The 23154-nt window shown below is 51.1% G+C and overlaps 1 protein-coding gene across 4 annotated transcripts in view; it reads left to right on the plus strand.

The window, feature by feature from the left end:
• RALY (RALY heterogeneous nuclear ribonucleoprotein) overlaps positions 1-23154 on the plus strand; it is a 229400-nt gene that overhangs the window by 198385 nt on the left and 7861 nt on the right. For all 4 annotated transcript variants that reach the window (XM_075011548.1, XM_075011551.1, XM_075011550.1 and 1 more), the window contains 4 exons: positions 10976-11023; positions 13164-13324; positions 16369-16482; positions 17084-17229. In XM_075011548.1, the coding sequence (XP_074867649.1) occupies positions 10976-11023; positions 13164-13324; positions 16369-16482; positions 17084-17229 (469 nt within the window). The remainder of the gene's footprint in view (positions 1-10975; positions 11024-13163; positions 13325-16368; positions 16483-17083; positions 17230-23154) is intronic.

Here is a 23154-nt window from a genome sequence, read left to right on the forward strand (position 1 = left end):
ATGGCCCTGCTGGAGACATTAGCAAGCGGCCATTATCTGTTAGTCTATAAGGTGCCACAGGACTTCTTCTTGGGCGCTGTCTGCCAGTGTGTTCCACGCCTGAGTCCTCAGGTTCTGAGCGCCGGCTGGCCCCAGAGGGCTACAGAGCCATTCACTATCCGCAGCTGCGGGAGGAGGGAGGGGACGTGAGGAGCTTTTCTCCGGGTGGCATGTGGGCCAGTTTTTGAAAACAATAGACAGAATGAACCAAGGGAGTTAGGAGCAGCCCAGCTTTCACTGGCTTCAAAGGCATTTGGGGCCAGGCTCTCTTCAGCCACTAGGTGCACCACAGGCTTAGCTCTGTCAAGCCAAAGGGGCAGGCTGGAAGAAGCCTCTGGAGCTTCTCTGTCACCCTGCCCAGCCCTCAAACTTTGGCAGCTAGGAGCAGATGACACGGGGGAGACCAGCTGCCAGCCAGTCACCCATCCCCAGGGTGTCCTCTTCCTGTGCCCTCCAGAAAACACTACACTTCTGGCTGCAAAGAAGAATCTTGAAAGTGTGTCCCGAGGGAAGGCTCCGAAACCAGCAGGCTAATCAAATGAACCCCTAGCATGTTTTTAAATAAAATCTCCTGGGTTCTGTTCTGGACTCCTGATTTTGTGCGGTTTGACTCCTGCCTTCTGGTTGCAAAGGTGGAAGTTACCCTGCACCATCTGTGCACCATGCTAGCTAAAAAGGGGCTGGCGAGGTCCAGTCCACCATATTGGCTATGTGTGGCCAGTCAGAAAGCCGCCATATCACCCTCAGTCCCCCATGGAGCTGCCTCTCCTCTGGCTCCCTCTGTACGGCAGCAAAGAAGAGGGACTGGTGCTGGGGGTGGCCCAACAGCCAGGGGAGCTGCCGGCATTCTGCTCCCAGTAATGTAGGATGGGAAAGGGAAGGGAAGTGTGTGAGGGCCCCAGGCTGGCCATCGGGTGGATTAATGTAGGGGGAATCACCTGGGAGAGCTGTATGTCCTCCCTGTAGGTGGTCTGTCCCACTGTTTCCCACCGTGCCGTACTGGGAAGAAAATATTTTTACTTTCAGCCCAGACTGCTTGGTGTTGGAAACGCTTTCAGATAACAAGGGAAGGAGAGGAGGGGGGATGGGGGTGGGGTTTTCTTTAGAAGGAGGAACCAGGAGAGAATCGTGGTTTTACTCCTGGGGAAAAGGAAGTGAGGGAGAGGAAGGGAAAACGAGACACGTGCAAGGGAAATGCAAAGAGCTAGAGAGTGCCTGGAAAGCAAGGAAATGCAGCTAACAGGGAGAGGAGGGAACAAGGAGATGGACCAAAGGGAAGAGCAAAGAAAGAAAGAAATGGCAAAATAAGCAAGGACACGCGGCTCTTTGGCCAGGAATTCAACACTGTCTGTGGGACTTAGCTGCCTTCAGTAAAAGCAGGAGTTCAACCAGGTGTAACCTGACTTCCATTTCTTCCTGTAGCTGCATTTTATTGATGTTTCTCAGGCAGGCAGCCCACTGCTCTGTAATTGTTGGGCGAGAGAATGACAGAATGATGCTGCTTCGGGGCTGCGAGGCCTATTGCTTCATGGCTATTAAAGTGGGTAGGCATTTATTTATTAGTTTTAATTACATGAAACAGTGGTGGGTAATGGATTTCTGCTGAGCCAGGAGCCCTGGACTTACAAAACACCCTGAAATAATTAACAGGCAAAAATTAAGCAGAACACCTTAGGCTATGTCTACATGAGAGGGTTTTGGCGACAAAACCCTGGGAGCATCCAGCTTCCCAAGGCGTTCTGGCAACAGTAAATTGACAAAACGCAGCACTTCCCTTGACAGTCTTGTCCCCCTCCCCATGAGGCATAACACCTGTGTCAACAGAAAAACAGTCTGGACGTTCTGGGAGGGCCCTCTGTTGACAGACAGGGCTTCTGGGACACCGGGCAGCCCTGTCTGCTGTGCTTCCAGTTGGCCGTTTTGTCTAGGCAGTGTTGGCTGTCCGGCCACGATCTGGCCGCGGACGTTTTGTCGGACGATCTCGTCTGACAAAATCTGCTGTTGAGAAACCCCTGTAATCTGGACATAGCCGAAGATGGAAACAGAACAGTGGGGAATATCAGAGCCAGCTTCCTAACAGCAGCACCAAGGGAACCAGCCCTCTCCTCTGGCCACCAAATGGATGTGCTGTCAGCCAGCTGCTCTCCGGGAAAGGTAGCCAGGGCCCAGAAGGGGCATGGGCCCAACAAGGATTTTGTCTCCTGATGTTTGCAGATTCTCAGGTGAAATCCTGGCCCTGCTGACATCAATGGGAGCACTGTCATTGACTCTGGGTATTTAAGTTACATGACTATGGCTGGCTGTGTGCTCTGGCTGGGGAGATTAAATGGCCTGTACGGCCTGGGATGCAGCTCTTTTGTTATTGTTACCTCCAGCCATCTTTGTCACTCTCCAGGCAACTGTGAGCACTGGCAGCTCTGTTGATGCTCTTTTGGGTTTGAGGCACATGTGCTTGAGTTCACCCCTGCAGTTCAACAGCTGCACAAATTGTGGGAGGCGCCACCTTTCTGGGCCTCAGCTAACCAAAATTCAGAGATCCCTGCTGTCTGCATCCCAGCAATCGCTCAGGCTCCTACAGATGCTGCCTCTGCCTTCCCCAGCCTTCTCCTTCTGGCTTGTTCTCAGCCTGGGCTTGCACCTCCTCTCAGTTCACTTCCTCCCTTGCCCTGCTGGATGGGGGTCCGTGAGTGCTCCCTTCTAGGCCCTGGCATCCCAGGGCAGGCAGCTTTGCATTGGTGTCTCGAGCTCCCAAGGATGCTATCTTCATGGATGGTCTCCAAGCCAAAGCTGAACCACATTAGAAGCAGCAGTGCAAGTGGGGCAGGCCAGTTTGCTCCGTCACACCAGCAAGCTGATTAGAGTTGGTACAGCCTACTGGAAAGGCACAAGAGGAGCCGGCAGCCCCACACCTACTCTGCCACGCCTGTCCTGCTACCAGCCCCACGCCCTTCCTTCCACAGAGCCGCCTCTCCGCCCACTCCATCTGTGCAGCAGCAGCCGTGCCGGAGGACAGAGCTGGGCTGGGCCCGGGCGGGTGGGAGCAATGCTCAGGGTGGAAGAGAAGCTGGAGGCACTGCTGGCATTCTGTTCTTTTCCCCTCTGCTCCTCCCAGCTGGGAAAGGAGCAGAATCCACAGCCCTGCCTGCCCCAGCCCCGTCCTCCCGCTGGGCGGCTGGTGTGACGGATGGAGCTGGAAGAGACGCAGCTCCATGGAAGCGTGCAGGGCTTGGGGGGTGGGGGGAGCAGTTGTGCTCCATTCCTGGCGGGGGGCGGGGGGGCAGTGGGGAAAGGAGCAGAAAGCCAGCAGCTCCTCCAGGAGCCATGCCATTCTCCAGACCCTCCCCCACGTAATGTAGGATGGATTATGGGGATAAGAGGGGGCGAGGGTGATGGAGTCACTTGAAGGGACACATGGAGAGGTCATGGGCCCCTTCTTAGATGGGTTCTCCTCTCCCCTCCCTGTCCACACCCATAAGACATTGATTTTACTCACACCCCTGTGTGAAAGGGTCCTTTGGCAATTTGTATTGCCACTTCCCTTGCGATAGGTGTCAGGTGTCATTAGTGCTCTAGGTCTCCGGAAGAAAAGGGACCTGCCCACCCTCAGTAACTGTGGATGGGTGCGATGCCCCTCTCTGGGAATAGCCTCTGCTGAGCTCTAAGTTCAGAGCCCAATAGCAGCAGCTAAACTCATCAGCGAACCCATTAGGATAATGCAGAGTGTTTGCATACGGCGCCTGTACCCACAGGGATACTCGCTGACTATATGCTCGACAGTGGCATCAGCGCGTCTGCGTGGGCTTATAAAGCATTGTGTACAGGTATGGGGTGGAGGCCATTAAAGTCTGTGGTGTTGTTAAATCGTTGTCCTCCTGAACAAAAAGGAAAGGAAATTCCAGCAAGTCAGATGGAGCAGAAAGGAATGGGCATAAGCAGGGGTTGGCATGATGGACTTCGAGCACAGCGCTTTCAGGGCCATAAAGCTCAACAGAGGGAAAGCTTATGGCACTAAGGCATGGAAAATCATTTCTTAACTACTGAGGACCTAACAATTTATACGTCAGCTTCTGTGTTACTGTACATACGGGTGCGGTAAGTGTACATAGACATTACAACGGTTGACTGTGTTCTATACCCGTGCAGAGTACTTATAAATAAACTGGAGGAGACAACCGTGGAAAATAATGTCTGTCCCCTAAGCAGTGCCCTGCCCAGATTATACCCGCATTGAATTAGAGCTCCTTTGGACTTGTTTTTGCAAGTTACACAAAAGGAGCTAGTCCAGAGCTGAGCTGTCATGGCCTATACTTAGAATGTCATCTTCTGGCTTTGCCTGTAATGCAACTCAGGGAAAATTGGGCCCTCTTTGGGCATGTGGCTGTACAAGTAGATGCTGAGTCTAGAGAGTTGATATTTAATGAATACGTATCACACGTGTGGTCCATGATATCACTTGCCTCGTTCCCTGCAACCACAGAATAAAGTACATTTGTTGGGCATCAGTTACTCCTCAGCCACACAAACCCATTTCCATTGCAACGACTAGCCTGTAAGATGTCTGGGCCTCTTCTGAACAGAGGCCCTTGAGAGAGAGAGAGAGAAAGAAAAAAAATAACACAAAAACATTTGTTACGGGGTTACGCTCACATCTTACAAGCGCCCCCTGGCCGAGGGCCCGTACCTGCACTCTCGCTTTGTTTCTGGTGGCTCTTTGGTGACTTGGCTTGCTGGAGAAGTCACCTGCAGTCTGTGAGTGTAATAAAACAAACCCCTGCCAGGGTACAAGTCCAGCAGGGCCTCTGTCCATGTCCTCTGTGATGTTGCTCAGTTTGCTCCCACTCTGGAATAGGCTTCCTTCCTGGAGATAACGTCTTTGCCCTCTTGAGGCCCATCTGGTTCCAAATTCTCTATGATCCAATTCCTCTCCCCCCCACCTAGATTCCCTCAAGATCCAGTCAAAGAGTCTCATTGGGAGCCGCCACTTCCCTCACCCTCCTGTACATCTTCCGCAACATCCAGTTACTTGGGGGTGTGTCTTCACACCGGGCTAAAGCAGCCCCACTGTGATTGATGCTGCAGGCATGCGTTTTGTGATCTGGCAGCAATGCAATAAGTTGATAGAAGAGCACACTCCCATCAACTTTCTGAAGCCTCCTCAGTGAGAGGTGGAAGCTGTGGCCATGGGAGGGTGCCTCCTGTCTGCGTAGCATGGGGTAGACACCTTGTTAAGTCAAGTCAGCTAAAGTTATGCAACATAACTTAAACCAAATTACACCTTCGTGTAGACAAGGCCTTTCTGTAGGCGAAGGGACGTTCATGCCACACGTTCAGACCTAATGGTGCTTCCCAGTGACATCAAGTCAGGGCTGCCAAAGTATCTTTTCAGCTCATAAGTATCAGAGAGGTGGCTGTGTTAGTCTGTAGCTTCGAGAACAACAAGAAGTCTTGCGGCACCTTATAGACTAACAGCTATTTTGGAGCATAAGCTTTCGTGGGCAAGGACCCGAAGCAGGTCTTTGCCCACGAAAGCTTATGCTCCAAAATAGCTGTTAGTCTATAATGTGCCACAAGACTTCTTGCTGTTTTCAGCTCATACTTTCGCTACGGCTGGAATAATTAAGACCCGACAACCGTTGATGAAGGGAGTCAATCAGTACAGCAGGAAACTTTCCGCTGCCTGTGATGTGCCCTCAGCCCTCAGATTCCCACTCTCCATGCAGCTGCATTCTCCAAAATGGTAGCATGAGTTCTGCAGGTGCAAAAATGAACCAACGAGGCTACAAAGAGTCTCTCCTCAGCCCCTTTTAATTTGCTAGTGACGAACCTCCACGATCATAAATAATTAGTAGGTTATTTATTGATTTTAAAGCTGAAAAAGGGGATTTGGACCTGAGACCAGGCCTAGCACAGCATTTCAGAGTGGCACTGACGCCTTCTCTTAAACAGTGTATTTGTTATTTGTACCAGCTAGATTGTCCTCTCTCTTTCCTGGTGATTGGAAAATTGTAACAATTATCCCTGAAGATAAAGGGAACCGTGAGCTGTGAAATTACCAAGCACACAATTTACAGCCAAACAGCTTAATCTGTGGCACAAGACAACACTGTCTTTTAATCAGCACAGTCTGCAGCTAGATTGCAAATGTGTTTGCTGCCCTAAGACAAGTATTTGGAGCTGCTAGTTAGGGAATCCAGGTCCACGTTCTTAGCATCTCACAAGAGGTGCCTATGGCCCAGATCTTCTAAGGCGTTTGAAACCTTCTATCAGAGAATCAGGAACTCCAGTGAGGGCTACTCTGTTGGCTGCAGTCTGTTCCCTCAACCTTCCCTGCACCACAAACTGCATGGCACCTCCAGCCTCACCGAAGCAGAGGAGAACTCCAGGTGCCCCCAGAGAGCCACTCGGTCTCCTGTGTAGCAGCACAGCATGTTAATGTGAAGACGTGAGAAATGCTGGGAATGCCAATGAGTGAACTGCTACCAGAATCGTTTCTTTTTTTTTTAACCCAGCCTCATCCCTCCCGCCCTACTGGAATAGCTCGTCGGCAGCCTAGCCGTGGCTTTGTATGAGGATGTCTGTGTTCATCAGCAACACAGCAGGTGTGCGACTGAGCCATACAGCAGCAGCTGTGGTTTACCTGGACGATCCTGATACATTCAGCAGCAGCTGCAGTTTCCTTTTTTGTACCAGGAACATTGGCATGAGGCTCTCTGGTCTGTTTCGTATGTGTTTTCCCCTTCTGTGGTTCTGACATGCTTTCCCCTGCCTGGTGAAAAACAGCTGCGGTCTGGCACGAATATTAGCAAGTCTCCAGGGTGTATTAAAGGCAAGAAATGTAACATTTACACCTTGGGGATGCAGACACCCAGGCTCTGTGTCTGGGCAAGCAAAATGCCACATCTTGATTGAAATGGTGCTGGACTAAGAAAACAGCTCCGGTTTGGGTCTCATGAACATGGCTAGACTCCCAGCCGGAGAAGCAGTATGTTAAACAGCCTCTGCCCCTTCACCACAACCAGTTATGTTTTGCAACACAGCTGAAAGACCAAGTTCCCAGTAGGAGTAAATTTGAGTAGCTCTTGTGATAGCAAGGGAGCTAGTTTGGTTTACACCAGCCGGGAATCTAGTCCCAAGTGCCTGGCTTGTTCTTAGGGGCTTGTCTTGGTACTTCTGAATCCTATTACTTCCCTGCTTCACACACCTAACACTTATGTACTCACCCAGTGACACAGCAGGGGACTGGGGAATGCAGAAAAATAGGGAATTAGCTGCTAGGGAGAGATGCTGACGCACACGAGTGTAACCAGGGCCAACAGACAAGAGCCTGGACGCCTCCCTCTATTTCCCTTCGCTCACACTTGGTCTTGTTGACACGTGAAGCATTGCAAAGGTGCTGCTATCATGCTTCAGTGGAGACACTATGTATGCCAAGAGGAGGAGCTCTCCCACTGCTGTAGTTAAACCACCTGGCAGAGAGGCAGTAGCTTGCTTGATGGAAGAATTCTTGACCTAAAACTTTCTACACAGGAACTCAGATTGGCTTAGCTGTGTCACTTGCGGGTGCTGAGTTTTCACACAGCTGGGTCAGCCTAATGTTCTAGTGTTCACCAGCCCTAGGTGTAAGTTAGCCACAAACTCTTGTGGCACTAGGGACAGACTGTTTTGAAAGATGGTTTTCAGATAGGCATTCAGCAAGGCCAATGTTTCTCCAACCTTCTGGTCTCGAAGGATGGCTGGATGACTGACCGGGCCTGATGAAGGTAACCTAGATCCCTCAGCACAGCACAGGACTCCCCAGTGTCCTTTCCCAGAAGGGCAGTGGCATGGGGGATTCCTTTTCTCTCCCTTCCAGGATTAGTAACTGAGGCATCTCAATTCTTCACTCCACAGCTGCGGTATTCCTGCTTGGCTAGGAGGGATGGACCTGAAGGACTTTTCTTCCCGTCACACAAAGTTCTTTGTTAGAGACCGGTTGGCAGAGCTCTTCATAGTAGCATGACTGACTATAACACCTCTTGAGAGGCCTGGGGCAGTGCACACCTCACAGTGCTGACTTCATTGGAGGGCTAGCAACTTACTGGTTTAAACAGAACTGAAATCCTGGTGCAATCCAGTGACTCCAGAAGCTGGGGCCTTAGACAAAGACCTATACATTTTAAGCTTTAATTCAGCTATGAGGATCCATCTGAAGACAGGGACTATTTCTGATCATGGTTCAAATCAGAAATTGCAGAGCCAGGATTCAAAGAACAGAAGATAACTCTGCTTTGAGCTCCTAGGAGGGCTTGGGGTGGTTCTCAGTTTTGGATGACTGCTCAGTTTTGGATTACTGCTCGAGCTGGATCCCACTTACCCACACACAAGCTCTGGCTAAAGCATTTAAACATAAGAACGGCCATTACTGGGTCAGACCAAAGGTCTGTCTAGCCCAGCAACCTGTCTGCTGACAACGGCCAGTGCCAGGTGCCCCAGAGGGAGGTGAACCAAAGACAATGATCAAACGACTTATCTCCTGCCATCCAAACAGAGCCCAGGGACACCATTGTTCCCCCTTCCTAGTTTATGGACCTAAACGCCTTGAATTTATTTCGCTCTTCTTTGAACTCTTCTAGTTCTAGCCGTCACAGCCTCCTCTGGCAAGGAGTTCCACAGGTTGACTGTGTGCTGGGTGAAAAGACCTTTCTTTTATTAGTTTTAAACTTGCTACCCAATAATTTCATTTGGTGTCCTCTAGGTCTTGTATTATGGGAACAAGTAAATAACTTCTCCTTATTCACCCTCTCCACATTGCACATGATTTTATATACCTCTATTGTATCCTTCCTCAGTCTCTCCTTTTCTAAACTGAAAAGTTCCAGCCTCTTTAACCTCTCCTCATATGGGACCCGTTCCAAACCCTTAATCATTTTAGTTCCCCTTTTCTGAACCTTTTCTAATGCCAATATATCTTTTTGGAGGTGAGGAGACCACATCTGCATGCAGTATTCAAGTTGTGGGTGTACCATAATTTTATAAAGGGGCGGGAAAATATTCTTGGTCTTATTTTCTGTCCCTTACCACTGATGTTTCCCATCATACAAATGTAGAGGGGCATACATATTTTTCCACACAGGCCGCACCCCAACCTGCACACACTATTGAGACAATGCTCAGGCACCAGCTAAGTGGGCAAAAAACACCTGGTGGTTTCAGCACAGACCCCCTACTCAGTGGGGCCTTGTTGAAGTGCACAGCTGGGATGCAGGCCAGGGTGTCATGCTTCAGGTACACCCCAGAGCAGACAAGCAGCCTGTCTAGTGAATTCAGCTCCCCAGGTTCCTTTCTCCCACCTGTGGCAAATCGTCCTCTAGCCCCCAACTTCCTCCTGCATGGCCGATCACCCCAGCTCTTACCTACCAGCCTCATAGAGGCAGGCATCCACTTTCATCCTTCTTCCTCCCCACACAGGTACGGTCACTGTGGGGGAACTGACTTCATGCTAGGCAGGAACTCAGCAGATGGGCTGCCTGCCCAATATGGCCCATGGCACGCGCAGGAATGAAGTGTTAAGAAGTGGCTCTTGTCACTGAGGAGCTGTTGCTCCCAGAGGACGCTGCCAGGGAAAGCAAAGAGGAGGGTTATCAGGGAAAAGGTCAATATCATTAAAACAGTATCAAGAGCCAGTGTAATGAGCGTGCTGGAGCAGAACTGTGTAGCCTCAATAAGAAGCAGTCTCCGTATTAAAATAGCAGGGACAGAGGCGGAGGAAGGAGATTGAAATTGATTCATGTGAAGGCTAAACGCAGCAAAGGACGGCTGCGCAGTAAAGTCCAGCGTGGAGCGTGATGCTGGAGCTGCCTGGCAGAGTGTGCCTTATCCGTGAGGCAGAGGGGTGGGGATAGCTGTGCAGAGCAGCAGAGCAAAGCGGGAGAATGAACTCCAAGCTGGTGGCTCGCTGGCTTGAGCTCCTGAGAGGGTCACTGGAGCCAGCCCTAAAAGGAAGGTGCAGTGCAGGAGGAGGCTGGTGCAACAGCTGGGGAGAAACTGAACTGAGAGGTGACATGAGCAGATGGAGAAACCTACATGTGTCTTTCCCAGACCAGGCTGTGCTGACCCAGATCCTTATGAGCTGGGAGCATCCAACCTGCCAGCGTCTCCTTAGTGCTGAATCTGAGTCAGGGCTCATTTGCACCAGGTTTACCCTCCACTGACTTAACCAGGACTGCCACTGACTTGCATACATGTACATGAGGGAAGAATGAGCCCCTCATTGAGAACCTTAGGACTCTTTCCCTGACATGAGAGACGTAGATGGAAGAGGGCAGAGAAGCCAACTTGGAAACTTCAGCTCTCCTTGTCACAAGAACAACAGGACAAACAGGGACACTCAAAAGTGACAAAGTCACATTGGATGAAGGAAACACTTTTCCAAGCAGTGAAACTCACTGCCACACGATGACCCTGAGGCAAGTAACTTGATTTCCGAGTGTGAATTCAGACAGCCCATTCTGGAAGGGATAAAACCCTCACATTTCAGAGTTTAACAGTGTAACTAACAGGGATTCAGAGGAGACTAACTCGGCTACCCCCCGCCCCCCCGATGCTTCATGGGGTAGATTATCCCACCGCTGCCTGACTCTGATGCGGGTCCCAAATCTTCGTATGAAGCAATGGGTGCTGCTGACTGTCAGAGCCAAGATACTGGGTCTTATGGACCCCAGGTCTGACCCAGTCTGGCAACTCCTGGGTTTCTGTGCTCCAGAACTGCCCCACTGCGTGAGGTTGGTTACCCATATGTGTGTAAAACACTGCTCTAGCCTCTGAAGCCAAAGGGCTGGGATTTGTAAGCACATAGAACGTGTCATGGGTGGGCACTGGGCAGCAGAAACAGATTCATTACAAGCGCGATAGTCACATTGCTAATTAATCACACTGGTCCATCGTCTTGTCTCCACAGCGGTTACGACTTTGACTATGACTACTACAGAGATGACTTCTATGAGAGGTAAGTAGCAGTGCTAGAAGCCAGCAGTGCTGTATTCAGCGTCTGCTTCTCCCTGAGCCTCGGGCCAAAGCATGGGGCAGGGTAGACTAAAGCCCAGCACTGCTGGGGGAGGGAGACTGAGAAGTGGGTGAAAGGAGTTTTCAGATGAGGTCTGGAATGAGCTGGGGACGTACAGGAGAGGCACCAGCTGGGTGAGATGGAGCAGTGGCTGTGCTGGATAAGCAGGAGGAATAGATAAAGAGAAGGAGCCAGCTTCACATCTCCTTGCCAGGCCAGGCTGAGATCTGGGCCTGGTGGGGGTGGTAGCTGAATGCCACGCAAGAGGGACGTTGGCTGGAAAGGTGAAAAGAGGGTGAATCTCACACAGCCACCTGGAAATCAGCAAGGGAGGGACAAACAGACCCAAACGTGTCCCTGTCTCAGGTCTTGGTTTTTAACATGATGCTGCCCTCAGGCCACAACTTCTACTGACTTTATTTCTGCTCCCCCACCCCACCCCACCCCAGCTCAGGCCCTCTGGGACTTGGCAAGCAGAGCTGCTCAGCAGACGAGGCGAGGGTGTGTTTTCCTAGGGCGCAAGCCTGGGACTGCAGGATTGCTTCTACGTGATCTTCACTCCCTGTAAAGAGACAGGCGACGCCAAGGAACCTGTTAGGGGCCCCTAAGCAGCACCGTAAAAGCTGCTGAGCTGAGTCTGGGGGTGATCTGTTACTCTCAGTGATTTCCTGAAAGGGGTGTAACGCTCACTGTCAATAGCCTGCAGGCCATGCGCTGGCTGTCTACATGCTGTGGGGTGGTTAGCGCTGAACCCCTTCCTAGGAATAAAGCCGCTGGGATCAGTACATCAGTCCAGTACTGCATCAATACAGGAAGCACCCCGGAGAGCTCTGCTGAGCAAGGAGGTACCGTTAATATATAGTCTCAGAGGCGGAGCCCGTGTTAGTCTGTAGAGTCACAAACAACGAGCAGTCCCACGGCACCTTAGAGCCTAACCGATGTATTAGGACACGAGCTTTCATGGGTAAGACCCATTGCTTCCAATGGTTTTTGCCCACAAAAGCAGTTTGTTAGGCTCTAAGGTGCCGCAGGACTGCTCGCTTACACATAGTGCCCGGTGCTACAGTCCAGGCGTCCTCGCCTCCGCTGCTGCCTGCCTTCCCCTGCCACAGCTGAGTGCCTCTCAGCTTCCCATGCCCCCCTGCGTCTTGAGTGCCTGCTCGACGCGGCTGAAGCCACTGGCTGCTCGTGTTGAAGAGTACCACGGCCGTTTGGCCAGAGAGGAGAGGGCAGAGCATCCACCTGTCTGGAGATGGCCTAGTGACATGTCACCACCTCCTCTGCTCATGCCCAGTCTCACCCTGGCAGAGGACAGGCAGGCAATGCCATAGACAATCTCACTCCAGCCTCTGTCCTGCCAGCTCCCTGTAACACACAGGGGATAAAGAGGGACATATGGGAGGTGTGTCAAGGGGAGAAATGCAAAGGAAAGAGATGGGGAAGAAACCAAAGATCCTTCCCAGTCAGGCTCCCCAGCCGTTCCAGGGCACTGAGCCGCCTCAATTGTTTCTAAGAGCAAAACCCTTTAGGGGCAGGTTAACAAAACACAGTAAATCACAGGCCCCTGTGCTTCCCAAACCCAGCCTGAGTGGGTCCCAAGCACAGTCCGAGCGGTTCCCAGCACAGCCAGAGCAGTTCCTGAGCCCAGTCTGCAAAGTGAAAGGCTTCAGCCACCATTAGGGCAGCTATTTGTACAGTCCATGTCACACCAGGGTCGCGAGTCCTTTCCAGCCCCAACAGGGTCTCTGAAGTGATGCTGGCGCTATCTTCATCCCAGGTAGTAGCGAGACAACAGCTGGGTGAGGGACCAGCTTCTGTGGGTGACAGAGATGAGCAGAGCCGGAGAGCTTGTCTCTTTCACCAACAGAGGTTGGTCCCATGCGAGCTATTACCAGCCCCTCCTCTGCCATGTCTCCAGCCTCATGGTGCCCCTCAGCAGCAATTTGTTTCTGTGCAGCCGCAGCGACCTCCAGTGGCATGATCTTGCGTCACGCCTCGTAGGCGGCTGTTTCCAGCCTATTTCATGTTGAAAAATGCACCTTTCACGTCACCGTTAGTAGCCTGTAACCTGTTCTACGTGCAGGCTTTTCGAGTATCGCGGCCGGGTCTCACCCGTCCCCAGGATAGTTCCAGTGAAGCGGCCCCGGGTGACCATCCCCTTAGTCCGCCGCGTGAAAGCAACGCTCCCCGTCAAACTTTTCGCCAGATCTGCCGCCATTGCAAACAGCTCGGCCAAATTAAAATGTGAGTACTGGTGCGTGCAAGGAGCGCAAACTAGGGGCAAGCAGCCCATCAACCCATCGCTGGGTCTCAATCACCGAGTGCAGTAAACCAAGCGCGACAGATTATAAACCGCTCTCCAGCCAAGACCCTCCAAACTCAATTGAGCCTCGCAGCCCCCATGTGGGACAGATAAGTTGTATTCTGCTACAGATGGGGAAACTGAGGCACAGAGCCAGGACTTGATTGTCTCTAAATCATTGGACAAGTCACTGTTTGAGCTGGAACTAGACCCTGGGTGGCCTGTCTCTCAGGCCCATGTGCTAACTATTAGATTGTGCTTCCACCTTAACTCCACCACATACTCAGAGGTGACTCTCGTGGGTGTGCAGCAGGGTGCTCATACTTTGGAAGAAGAAGGGCCATACGGTAATTTGTCAAGAGCACAAAGATCTAGGTTAAAAATGAAAAAAAAGGTAACCCTAATATTTGTTTCTCCTTGTACCTGCTGGCCAGAGTAACTGAATGGGCCTTTGGGTGAGTTCTCAAATAACAGGAGATCTGTATCTCCTCGCCTACAACGGCACCAGCAATGCCAGGGAGCAGGTGGCTGCGAACCAGATGGCGGCAGCCCTGTGCATTACTGAGATCGTGGCTGAGTGCTGGTCTTAATTACACCAGTGGCCTACAGCATGACCTTGGGCAAGTCAGTGTCCAGTTCCTGGGCCTCGGTTTCCTCATCTGGAGTTAATGACCCCAACTCACTTTGTAAGGAGCTTTGCGATCTCAGGATGAAATGCAGTGTATAGCGCCAAGCCCTTCCAATTCGCGCTTGGCTATTTCACATGGTCAATGCTGACTTGTGGGCTGGCCCCGCTAGTGCCTGAGGCCTTCACCATGCTAACGGGAGATTCACAATTCCCCGGCTCTCCCTTAGCTCCAGAGGAGCAGGGGGCCAGCCCTGGCCAAAGCTAAATTGTGGGATGCCCCAACCCAACTTCCAAAAACATGTGGCTCGGGGCTGGGGTGGGGGGGTACAGTCTCTGCGGTGTCCTGTTTGCTGCACAAATGCTCAGAGATAATTGTAGCCTGAGCACCTTTGCCAGTTCGCTTGGCTGCTGTACACACTGGTGTCCTCCCCAGCCCCAGGGGATCAGTGAGGTTCCTGTTAGCATGGCCCAATCACTAGAAAGCCAGGCACGCTGTCTTTTCTTCCCCTGAGTGATACTAACCACTGGACATCAGCACCCGCTGGGATTCCTCACTTTTCCTAACTGCCTTCTGGAAATTAGCCAGTTGGCTGCAAAGGGAGCAGATGAGGGGGTGCAGGCTGGGATGAGGACAGTGGGTGCTGTCGTGGCACATTGGGTTAAAAGGTCCATGAGTCAGATGAGATCTCACTGGGGAAAGAGAGTTCTGAAAAATGGCCCTTTGTTTTCAGGGCAAGGCAGTGTGGGACGATGACAACACACTCCCACAACCACGTACAAGGAATTTTTTCCCCAAAATGCAACAGCAAAAAAGCCCAGAATGCAACAGGGCTCAGGGCACTGTGGGATAGGTTCCCACAATGCACTGCTGCAAGTGTCAAACTTTGGCAATAGGTGGGACACACTAAGTCGACTTTGTGGGCAGGTGCAGATGCTCGGCTTCGACTTTATACAATCCGGCGATACAACTCTGACTTGGCTAAATTCACCCTTTTTGTAGCGTAGCCATACCCTTGCACAGCACGCGAATGGGTCTCCACTGCAGCTTTAGCTCAGAGCCAGCTGGCTTTTAGTTCAGACTGCTGAAGCACCTGCACCAAGCGCCGGCAGTCCCAGGTTGACGTGTGGCTGTTGGCGGTTACACCTGGGGCTGGTGAGTAAGTGAAACCCAGGCCAGCCGGGAGTAGCACAGTGTCTGGGGAGTGTAATGTGCAGAGAACTATCTGAGCCTTACCATGGTGATTCCCAGCCCATGCTGACTTCATATCAGTGCCACCCAGGCTGCAGCCTAACCTCAGTCTCCTGCTGCTGGTCGCTACTCCCGCTCCCACAGCCTGGCCGGTTGCTTGCAGCAGGCCCTGACTCCCATCAGAGAGGCAGCCAGAGGAGGAGGGGGTGGGGGGGTTATGCCCAGTGGCATAGCCAGAAGGGGAGAGGTGGGTGCACCCCTACTTCAGGGGGGTGGGCAGTGAGCAGGGGGTAGCAGTGATGGGGTGAGCCCCCCCGCCACCTCCAGCTAGCTTTGGGAGAGGGGGAGGGATAGATGCCCCATAAAAAGGTATGCCCTGCACCATCCACCCTCTTTGCCCCCACACCCCATGTGCTGGGTGCTCCTGCTGGGAATGGGGTTCTGTTCTGCCCAACCGGCACTCCAGCAGGAGATGGGAGTCAGGGCACTGGGGCTCCAGCAGGGAAGCAAGGGCAGGGCACAGAGGCTGGCAAGCCCTTCACTCCGCTGTCCGTCCGGAGCTCAGCTGAGTGGAGCAGGACAAGCCCCCAGCAGGCAGACAGCGGCAATCTCCCACACTCTGGCCGAGCAGAGGCAGGGCTGGGCAGGCCTCTATGCTAAGCCGGTAGGTCCCATCCCGTTCAAGGCTCATTGTGGCAGCCTCGAGGCTTTTCTCACACCTCGAGCAGCCGATGGGCTTTTCCCAAAAGTCGCAACCTGGCCCACTTGCCCGGCATCTGGGCTTCTTGGAAAGCACCTCCCAGCGTTTCACCCAGCCCCCATCAACGGATCAGACCCGTGGGCAGCCCCCAGCTTGCCGTGCAGTGGGCTTACATGTGTGCAGCATATGCTCAGTTACACCAGCCTCCAGCTCTGATTGCTGTTGGGAGCATCGCTGAGACGGCCCAGCTGGCCGCCCCATCTCATGCCATAGCATAGCCATTTAAACAGTCCCGGACTCACCCCCTGCCCTGGCAGTGGCACAGAACAGTTTCTGTGCTGATACCTTCCATCACCCCCACTGCAGTCCCCTGTCTCTGGAGGGATTCACAGTGTTGCTGCGGCAGCCGAGTTCTGTAAAATTGCAGCACGGAGGCTCACGCCTGTCCTTCTCCCGCTCTCCTTTGAAGTGAAGTGCAACGAGCTGCAGACAATCAAAACCGAGCTGACCCAGATCAAATCCAACATCGACGCTCTCCTGAGCCGACTGGAGCAGATTGCCGAAGAACAGAAATCACCCACAGGTCAGTCAGTGGCGCTCCGCCGGTGCACCGCTGGCTCTGTGGGCGGTGTGCTTTAGAACGGTAGTGTGTGTGACGTAAGACTCGCTCAGAAGTTGTCCTGTTACCAGCACAAAAGGTACAGGAAGACAGGTGCACTCTCTCTCTCTCTCTCTCTCTCACACACACACACACACACACTCTCTCTCTCTCTCTCGCCCTGTATTTGCTGGCTCAGATCCAGCCCCGGTAGGTAGTGTGATGATTGACAGTTGTGAGGTGCTGAGGCTCAGGTGTCTGAAGATCCTAATGCACACGCTTCCACCCCACACACACACCACTTCACCTTCAATGGGACTCCCTTTCTGGCTTGTGGAAGGGCTGCCAAAGGTAGAGGAGAGCCACTGGGCCTGATTCTTCCCACACACCCCCCAGCCTGGGGCCGCTCCACCCAAGTGAGCGGCGTCACGCCTGTGTGGAAGAGCCACTGCCCGATTATTTATAAAGTCGCCTCCTGGGTGCTGAATATCTGGCCTGCAGCTCCTACGGGCCTGTTTGAGTCTAACTCCAGACTGGTCCTCCTCCATGTCCCTTGCCTCCCGCTGACCTGCCGCTTGTCTCTCAGAGGTACGAAAGAAGGCAGAAGGGAACAAAAGCGAGATCTCCCAGGACGACACAGCATCAGAGGCAGAAATCAACACAGAAGAGCCGCTGAATGGGGAGGAAGGAGACGAGGAAGGACTCAGGCGAGATGACTGTGAAGATGAACTGGTAAGAAGTATACATCTGGGAGTGTGATTACTCCCCTTGAAGACAACTGGGCTACTCACCTGCTTAAAGCTCGGGGAGGGTCAGTGCTTAGACCTTGTGGCTTTGTAAACCTAGGGTTGTGAGCTCTGCCCTTGGGGTGGGACTTTCAAGGGCCTGGGGCAGGTCAGGGCCGGTGACAGATCCTGCTGTGAGTGCAGGGGAGTGGACTTAATGACCCCTCCAGGTCCCTCCCAGCTCTTTGAGATATGCATGTTTCCAAAGTTAAGTAGTGCAAGACCAGGGCGGTGCTTAGATACTGTAACGACAGCAGTCTTAGCAATGCCTATCTTTGGCGGAGGAAAGCTCTGTTGCTTTCCCAAAGACTAATAAACATAGTCTTCTAACAAAACAAAAAAGCAGCGGTGTAGCACTTTAAAGACTAACAAAATAATTTATTAAGTGATGAGCTTTCATGGGACAGACCCACTTCTTCAGGCCATAGCCAGACCAGAACAGACACAATATATAAAGCACAGAGGTCCAAACATTTTTATCAAGGTTGACAAATCAGAAAAATTGTTATCAAGGCTGGCAAACCAGAAGAACAGAGAGGCTGCAGGAGGGGGGTGTTGAGTGGGGAAGTCAAAAGCTAGATAAAACAAAGTAGTGAAAGAGCTCTCAAAACCCTGCCACTTCCTGGGCTGCAGTTTACCACCAGGTGGCATTTTCTCACAAGTTTTAAAGCAAATCACAGAAACCACTTCCCAATGTTGCAGTGTTTGAACATTTCTGAAATAACTTCCAATGTGTTTTTGGCTCCTTCTGTTGTGTGTATCCCTTGACTTACAAACATCCAAGCTGGAGCTAGCTGAAATTTGTCAACTGAAACTTTTTTTTTTTGCTGAGAAGGCAGATTCAGGTCAACCAAAATATTGCATGAATTCACAGTGATTTCACTAAGCTATTTTGGGGGTGGGGAGCCTAAAAATAATCAGAAAAAAATCAAACTGCTTCCATTTTTCAATATAAAATGACTTTTTGTTCAGAAATTTGCTTCAGTTTACTTTCAGAAATGGAAAATAAAGGAAAGCATTTTGTTTCACCCCCCCCCCCCCCAAACGAATAGAGCGCTTACCCCACTTTCACAAGAACACTCATCTATTGGCATTCCTGATAATTGGGGCCTTTTATTATTTTTTCCACAGAAATGTTTCATACCTGCTTTCATATCTTCAAATCTTTCATACATATTACTCACCCCGCTCTGATTTACAGAGTTGCCAACTTTCTAACGTCCTGTCTTCACACCCTTGAGTCCCTGGCCATGCCCTGCCTCTTCCCTTGAGCCACCCCACCCCCTTTCCCACCATTTCCCCCCATCCTCCTCCTCACCTTCACCTCTGCCCCCAAAATCCAGCCCTCATTGCTTGCTCCTCTGCCTGCCTCCCCCGTCACTCACTGCATTGTCTCCAGGAGCCTGCCTGCAGGTAGGAGGTGGCCATAGCTGAGCAGGGTCTAGCATGGGTTAACAATCTTGCACTTTCCCTGCCCCTGTGGCAACCAAACTTTTGGCTCAGGTGCCATGTAGGGCACCTGGCAGCTCTGAATGGCTCCCATCTGCAGATGCTAACAATAGGATTGTCTGGGTGCAAGCCAGATGGATGTAACCCTAGTTCAGATGAGCCACACACCTTAAACTGTTAGCTCATGAGGTGCAGGGCATGGCTCTTCCTGTGCACGTACAGCACCCTGCGCCATGAGGCCTTGATCCCGACTGGAGCCTCTCTTCGCCACAGCAGTAATCGCTGTCTTCCTTTGACACGCTTCACAGGTACCCCCTTTTACCTGTGTAGTTTGCATAGAGAGAGTGAGACGAGATTCTTCAGCTCGTTACACAAAAGGTTAAAGTGGACCATGATCTCCCAAGCCCCTAAAACCTGAGTCTGTGGGTCAGCCAGTTTATGCCGCTGGCAGATACAAATAACCTTTGCTGACTGAGCTGCCCTTCGTGACATCTTTCGAGGAGCTTCTCACCTGTGCGAGGGCCTCCTCCAAAGGCCATGGAAGCTAATGGCATTCTTGCCTTTAATGGGCTTCAGCTCAGGCCTGCGTAGCGCAGCTCAGAACAGCGGTGAGCAACCGGCAGCCCACAGGCTGCACACGGCTCAGCAAGGTAAGGTAAGCAGTTGTTTCTCCTGTTGGTTGCCATCAGGCTGAGCCAAAGAATTTGCAGGGCCCAAGGCAGCACGCCACATGGGCTGTGCGTAATCAATTGGAGCACAGGACCCAAGGAAGCTGCCCTGCTCACCTTCCCCTAGGGGTGCGTCTGTCTCACCACTCCCAGAGAATGGGAGCTGTGGGAGGCAGCACAGGCCACAGGGACTTGCTGGCTGCTCCTGCATGGCTCCTAAGGTGAGGGTGCCTCTCTAGTAACTATCCGTGGGAAAGGAATTCACGGAGCAAAAGCTCATGCATAAATCTGAGGCATAAAACCAGACAATACCGGCCACCTGCAGGTGAAACAGTAGAAGATTTACCTCTTTCAGAACCCTTTTCCCTCAGTAGATTGCACACATGCTGTCCAAAGACAGCTGATGTCATTGGCCCCATTTTACCAATGAGGAAACTGAGGCACGGGCTCTCCAAGGTCACGCAGCAGACCAGTATCAGAGGCTTGTTCGAATGGGGATAGAACCCACTGGAACAATTTACCAAGGACTGTGGTGGATCCCCCATCACTGGTTATTTTTAAATCAAGAGTGGATTTTTTTCTTCTTCTTCCCAACTGATCTACTCCAGGTTTACGATGGGAAGTTCTCATGGGTGTTAAACAGGAGGGTAGAGCAGATTAGCGTAACAGTCTCTCCTGGAGTTAGAATCTACGAATGAATGAAGCCCAGGTCGCCCCCCTCCCAGGAGTGCTCTAACCACTAGGTTGTGGGGTGTTTTAACGTGGCCCTCTCTCATGCTCTCCCATTGAAGCTGTTCCGCTGTTCTTAAACTACTTCAGTGTTCAGTGGAGCAGGGATTTTAATGCCACTCTCTGACATGCAGGCAAAGACCCAGAGCACTGAGCTAGAGTTATTTGCTCGCTGCCTCTGGCCTGGTGCACTGTGATGAGGTCAGATGCCTTTGCTGTGCATGAGAAAGAGGTTCCCTGGGTGCAGTTCTTGCTGGCCTGTACTTATCACAGGAATGATCTTTTGTTGGGCTGAAACAATTCTTATCATGGGGCTGCCAGTGATGAACACCCGGTGTTTTCACTGCTTCCAGCACCCGTACTGCCAGCACCACTGATTCGATGTGTATTCACTTGCACACACACTGCATTCACTACCGGTTGCACCAAGCACTACGATAGTCACTTATTCTAGCCCGTTTGCTGTGCATTGCTGTTTTCACTCTAGTTATAGTCAAAGTGGCGGCACTGCGTTCTCAGCCTCTGATTTCAGGGGCTTATAATTTCCCAAAATAAATATCACTGAAGTTGAAAAACCACCATCTTTGTTCTGAACCCAGGTGGTGAATTTGTTTGGAGACATTCCGAGCACTGGCTCGGCCCTCAATTTCTCTGTATTTACAAAGGCTGGATTTTCATGGATTTCGGTGGTATTACCCCAATGGACACCAAAACGTCTGAGATCAGAATCAGAGTCTAGACATTTGTCAGGGCAATTTTTCATCAATTACAAAAATGCATTTTCTCTATTTATAGTCATACTTATTTGGGGCGGGGTGGGGGGGAGAAGAACCCAGGAGTGTTAAAGTAAACAGCTAATGCTGCCTCATACCAGGGAGGTGCATTTCTCACGGCAGGCAGTGGGAGCAGTGAGGAAACGGTCTTCCTTGGGATTTGGTGCTTCACTAATGCACTGTTGAGCTTGCCACTGTAATCACACAAACGTCTGGGAATTCAGAACTACATTTCCCATATGAACACTTCATTCGTCCCTGCAGCACATAAGCCATTTCAGTAGAGGGCATTGGTACGCACTCTCAGAACAGAGTTAAACCTTGCAATCGCAGTTCATCACAAGCTGCCTTTGCATTGAAAAGGCATTTTACTAGCATAGGGGTTTGGTAAAGACAGCTGCATTAGTCCCCGCTCCCCCACTCCCAAGTGTTTAAATCACTACAGAGGAGCATTTCAGTTTTAGAAAGAGCAGCCAGTTAAAAACACTGTAAAGCAGTTCCAGGGGGCAGGGACGGAGGGGGACGAGTTACAAATATTTATAAAAACTACACGTTGAATCTTTCTAAGCTGGCACTCTCTCATCTGGCAACATCTCTAATCTGGCACGATTATAGTTAGCCAGACGACCACTTCTCATGGGTGTGGCCAACTTTCCTGTGGTTCCATAAAATTTGTTTACAGCCACGAGCCCTGGATCTCAGTGTTCTATGCTGTTATTCAGCTGTAATTTACCCCAAAATGTCTTCTAAGAGCCCAGTAAGCAGTGGAAGTGTCAGTAATGTGCTAGACAATATTGACCTCTTATGGTCCAGCAAATTCTCTCATCTAGTATCAGTCAGGTCCTGAGGGTGCTGGATGATCGCAATTCAACCTGTACGGTACTCATCTACAGTAACTGCCCCCAAAATGGCAGTAACAATGTAACCCATAGTGTTACATATTACTCTTGAATACTATAGTGTTGTTATTTTGATGCAAAATTTTGCTAGAAATTGGGCCAGATCTGCTCTCAGTAGCAGTGGAGTTGCACCTTCTTGGCGATCACTCGATGAGTAGGACGTCTTGTGAGTCTGTTGGTGGCTGATCAGCCTGATTCTGGAACTACAGATCTTTTCACAGAAGAGGCAGGTGTTGGTAGATGTTGGAGGGCCGTGGGGCAGTTTCTGATGTTCTTTCCTTCTTCTCTGCCTCTCCTCATCTGCACTACAGTGGGACCTCTCAAATTGCACCATCCCTTCACAGATTACTGCTCTCCACTGGGGAAAGTCTTGGGCAAAGTTCTCCAAAGCGTCAACACTGATGCTGCACTTTTACATGTGTGCCTTCAGGATGTCCTTATATCACTTCCACTGGCCCTTAACGCTCCTCTGTCCTACCTCCAACTAAGCAAAAAAAAAAACATTTTGGGAGGCACTGATCAGACATCTGAACCACATGACGAGCCCAACGAAGTTGTTGACAAATGCTAATGGTTTCAATGCTGGCCATGTTTGACTCTTCTTGGACACTAGCGTTCATGCGCCTATCCTGACAAGAGATATTTAGAATTCTTCTGATCCAGCATTGATGATATTGTTCAAGTGCCTTCAAATGACGTTTGTATGTTGTCCAAGTTTTAGTTGCGTACAATAGCATTGGAAAACCATTGTGCGGTATACAAGGAGCTGTGTCTTGGGATAGATGTCCCCATTCTCAAAGACCCTGTGTCTCAGGTGGGCGAAAGCAGAGCTTGCACAGCTCAGACCATGCTGGATTTCCAATCAATCAATGCTGACTTAGCAGAAACATGACTTCCAAGGTACAGGAAGTGCTCCACATTTTCCAGCAGTTCTCCATTGACTTCAATAGAGAGGTTGTCCCATCGGTGAATGCTGGTGGAGCACCTTGGTCTTTTTGATATTCAGTGTGAGGCTGAGATGCTCATATGGCTGAGTGAAGGCACTTAAGATAGTTTGAAGGGCTGTGGAGAAAGAGCAGCAACCATGTTGTCATCCATGTACTGGAGCTCCCTGATCGAGGTCATGGAGGTCTGAGATTGAAAACCTTCTCGTTCATTCTATATAAAATCTTCATGCCATCTGGAGGTTTGTCATCAATGAGGTGAAGGGTCACAGCAATGAAGATGCAGAACAGTGATGGGGCATTGACACACCCTTGTTTGACTACGGTTTTGACCTCAAAGACGTCGCTTTGGGATCAGTTGTTGCGCAATACTGTGGCAGTCATGTTGTCATGAAGCAGCCTCAAGATAC

The sequence above is a fragment of the Carettochelys insculpta genome, chromosome 17 (genome assembly GCF_033958435.1).
Source record: "Carettochelys insculpta isolate YL-2023 chromosome 17, ASM3395843v1, whole genome shotgun sequence".
Taxonomy (NCBI): Eukaryota; Metazoa; Chordata; order Testudines; family Carettochelyidae; genus Carettochelys; species Carettochelys insculpta.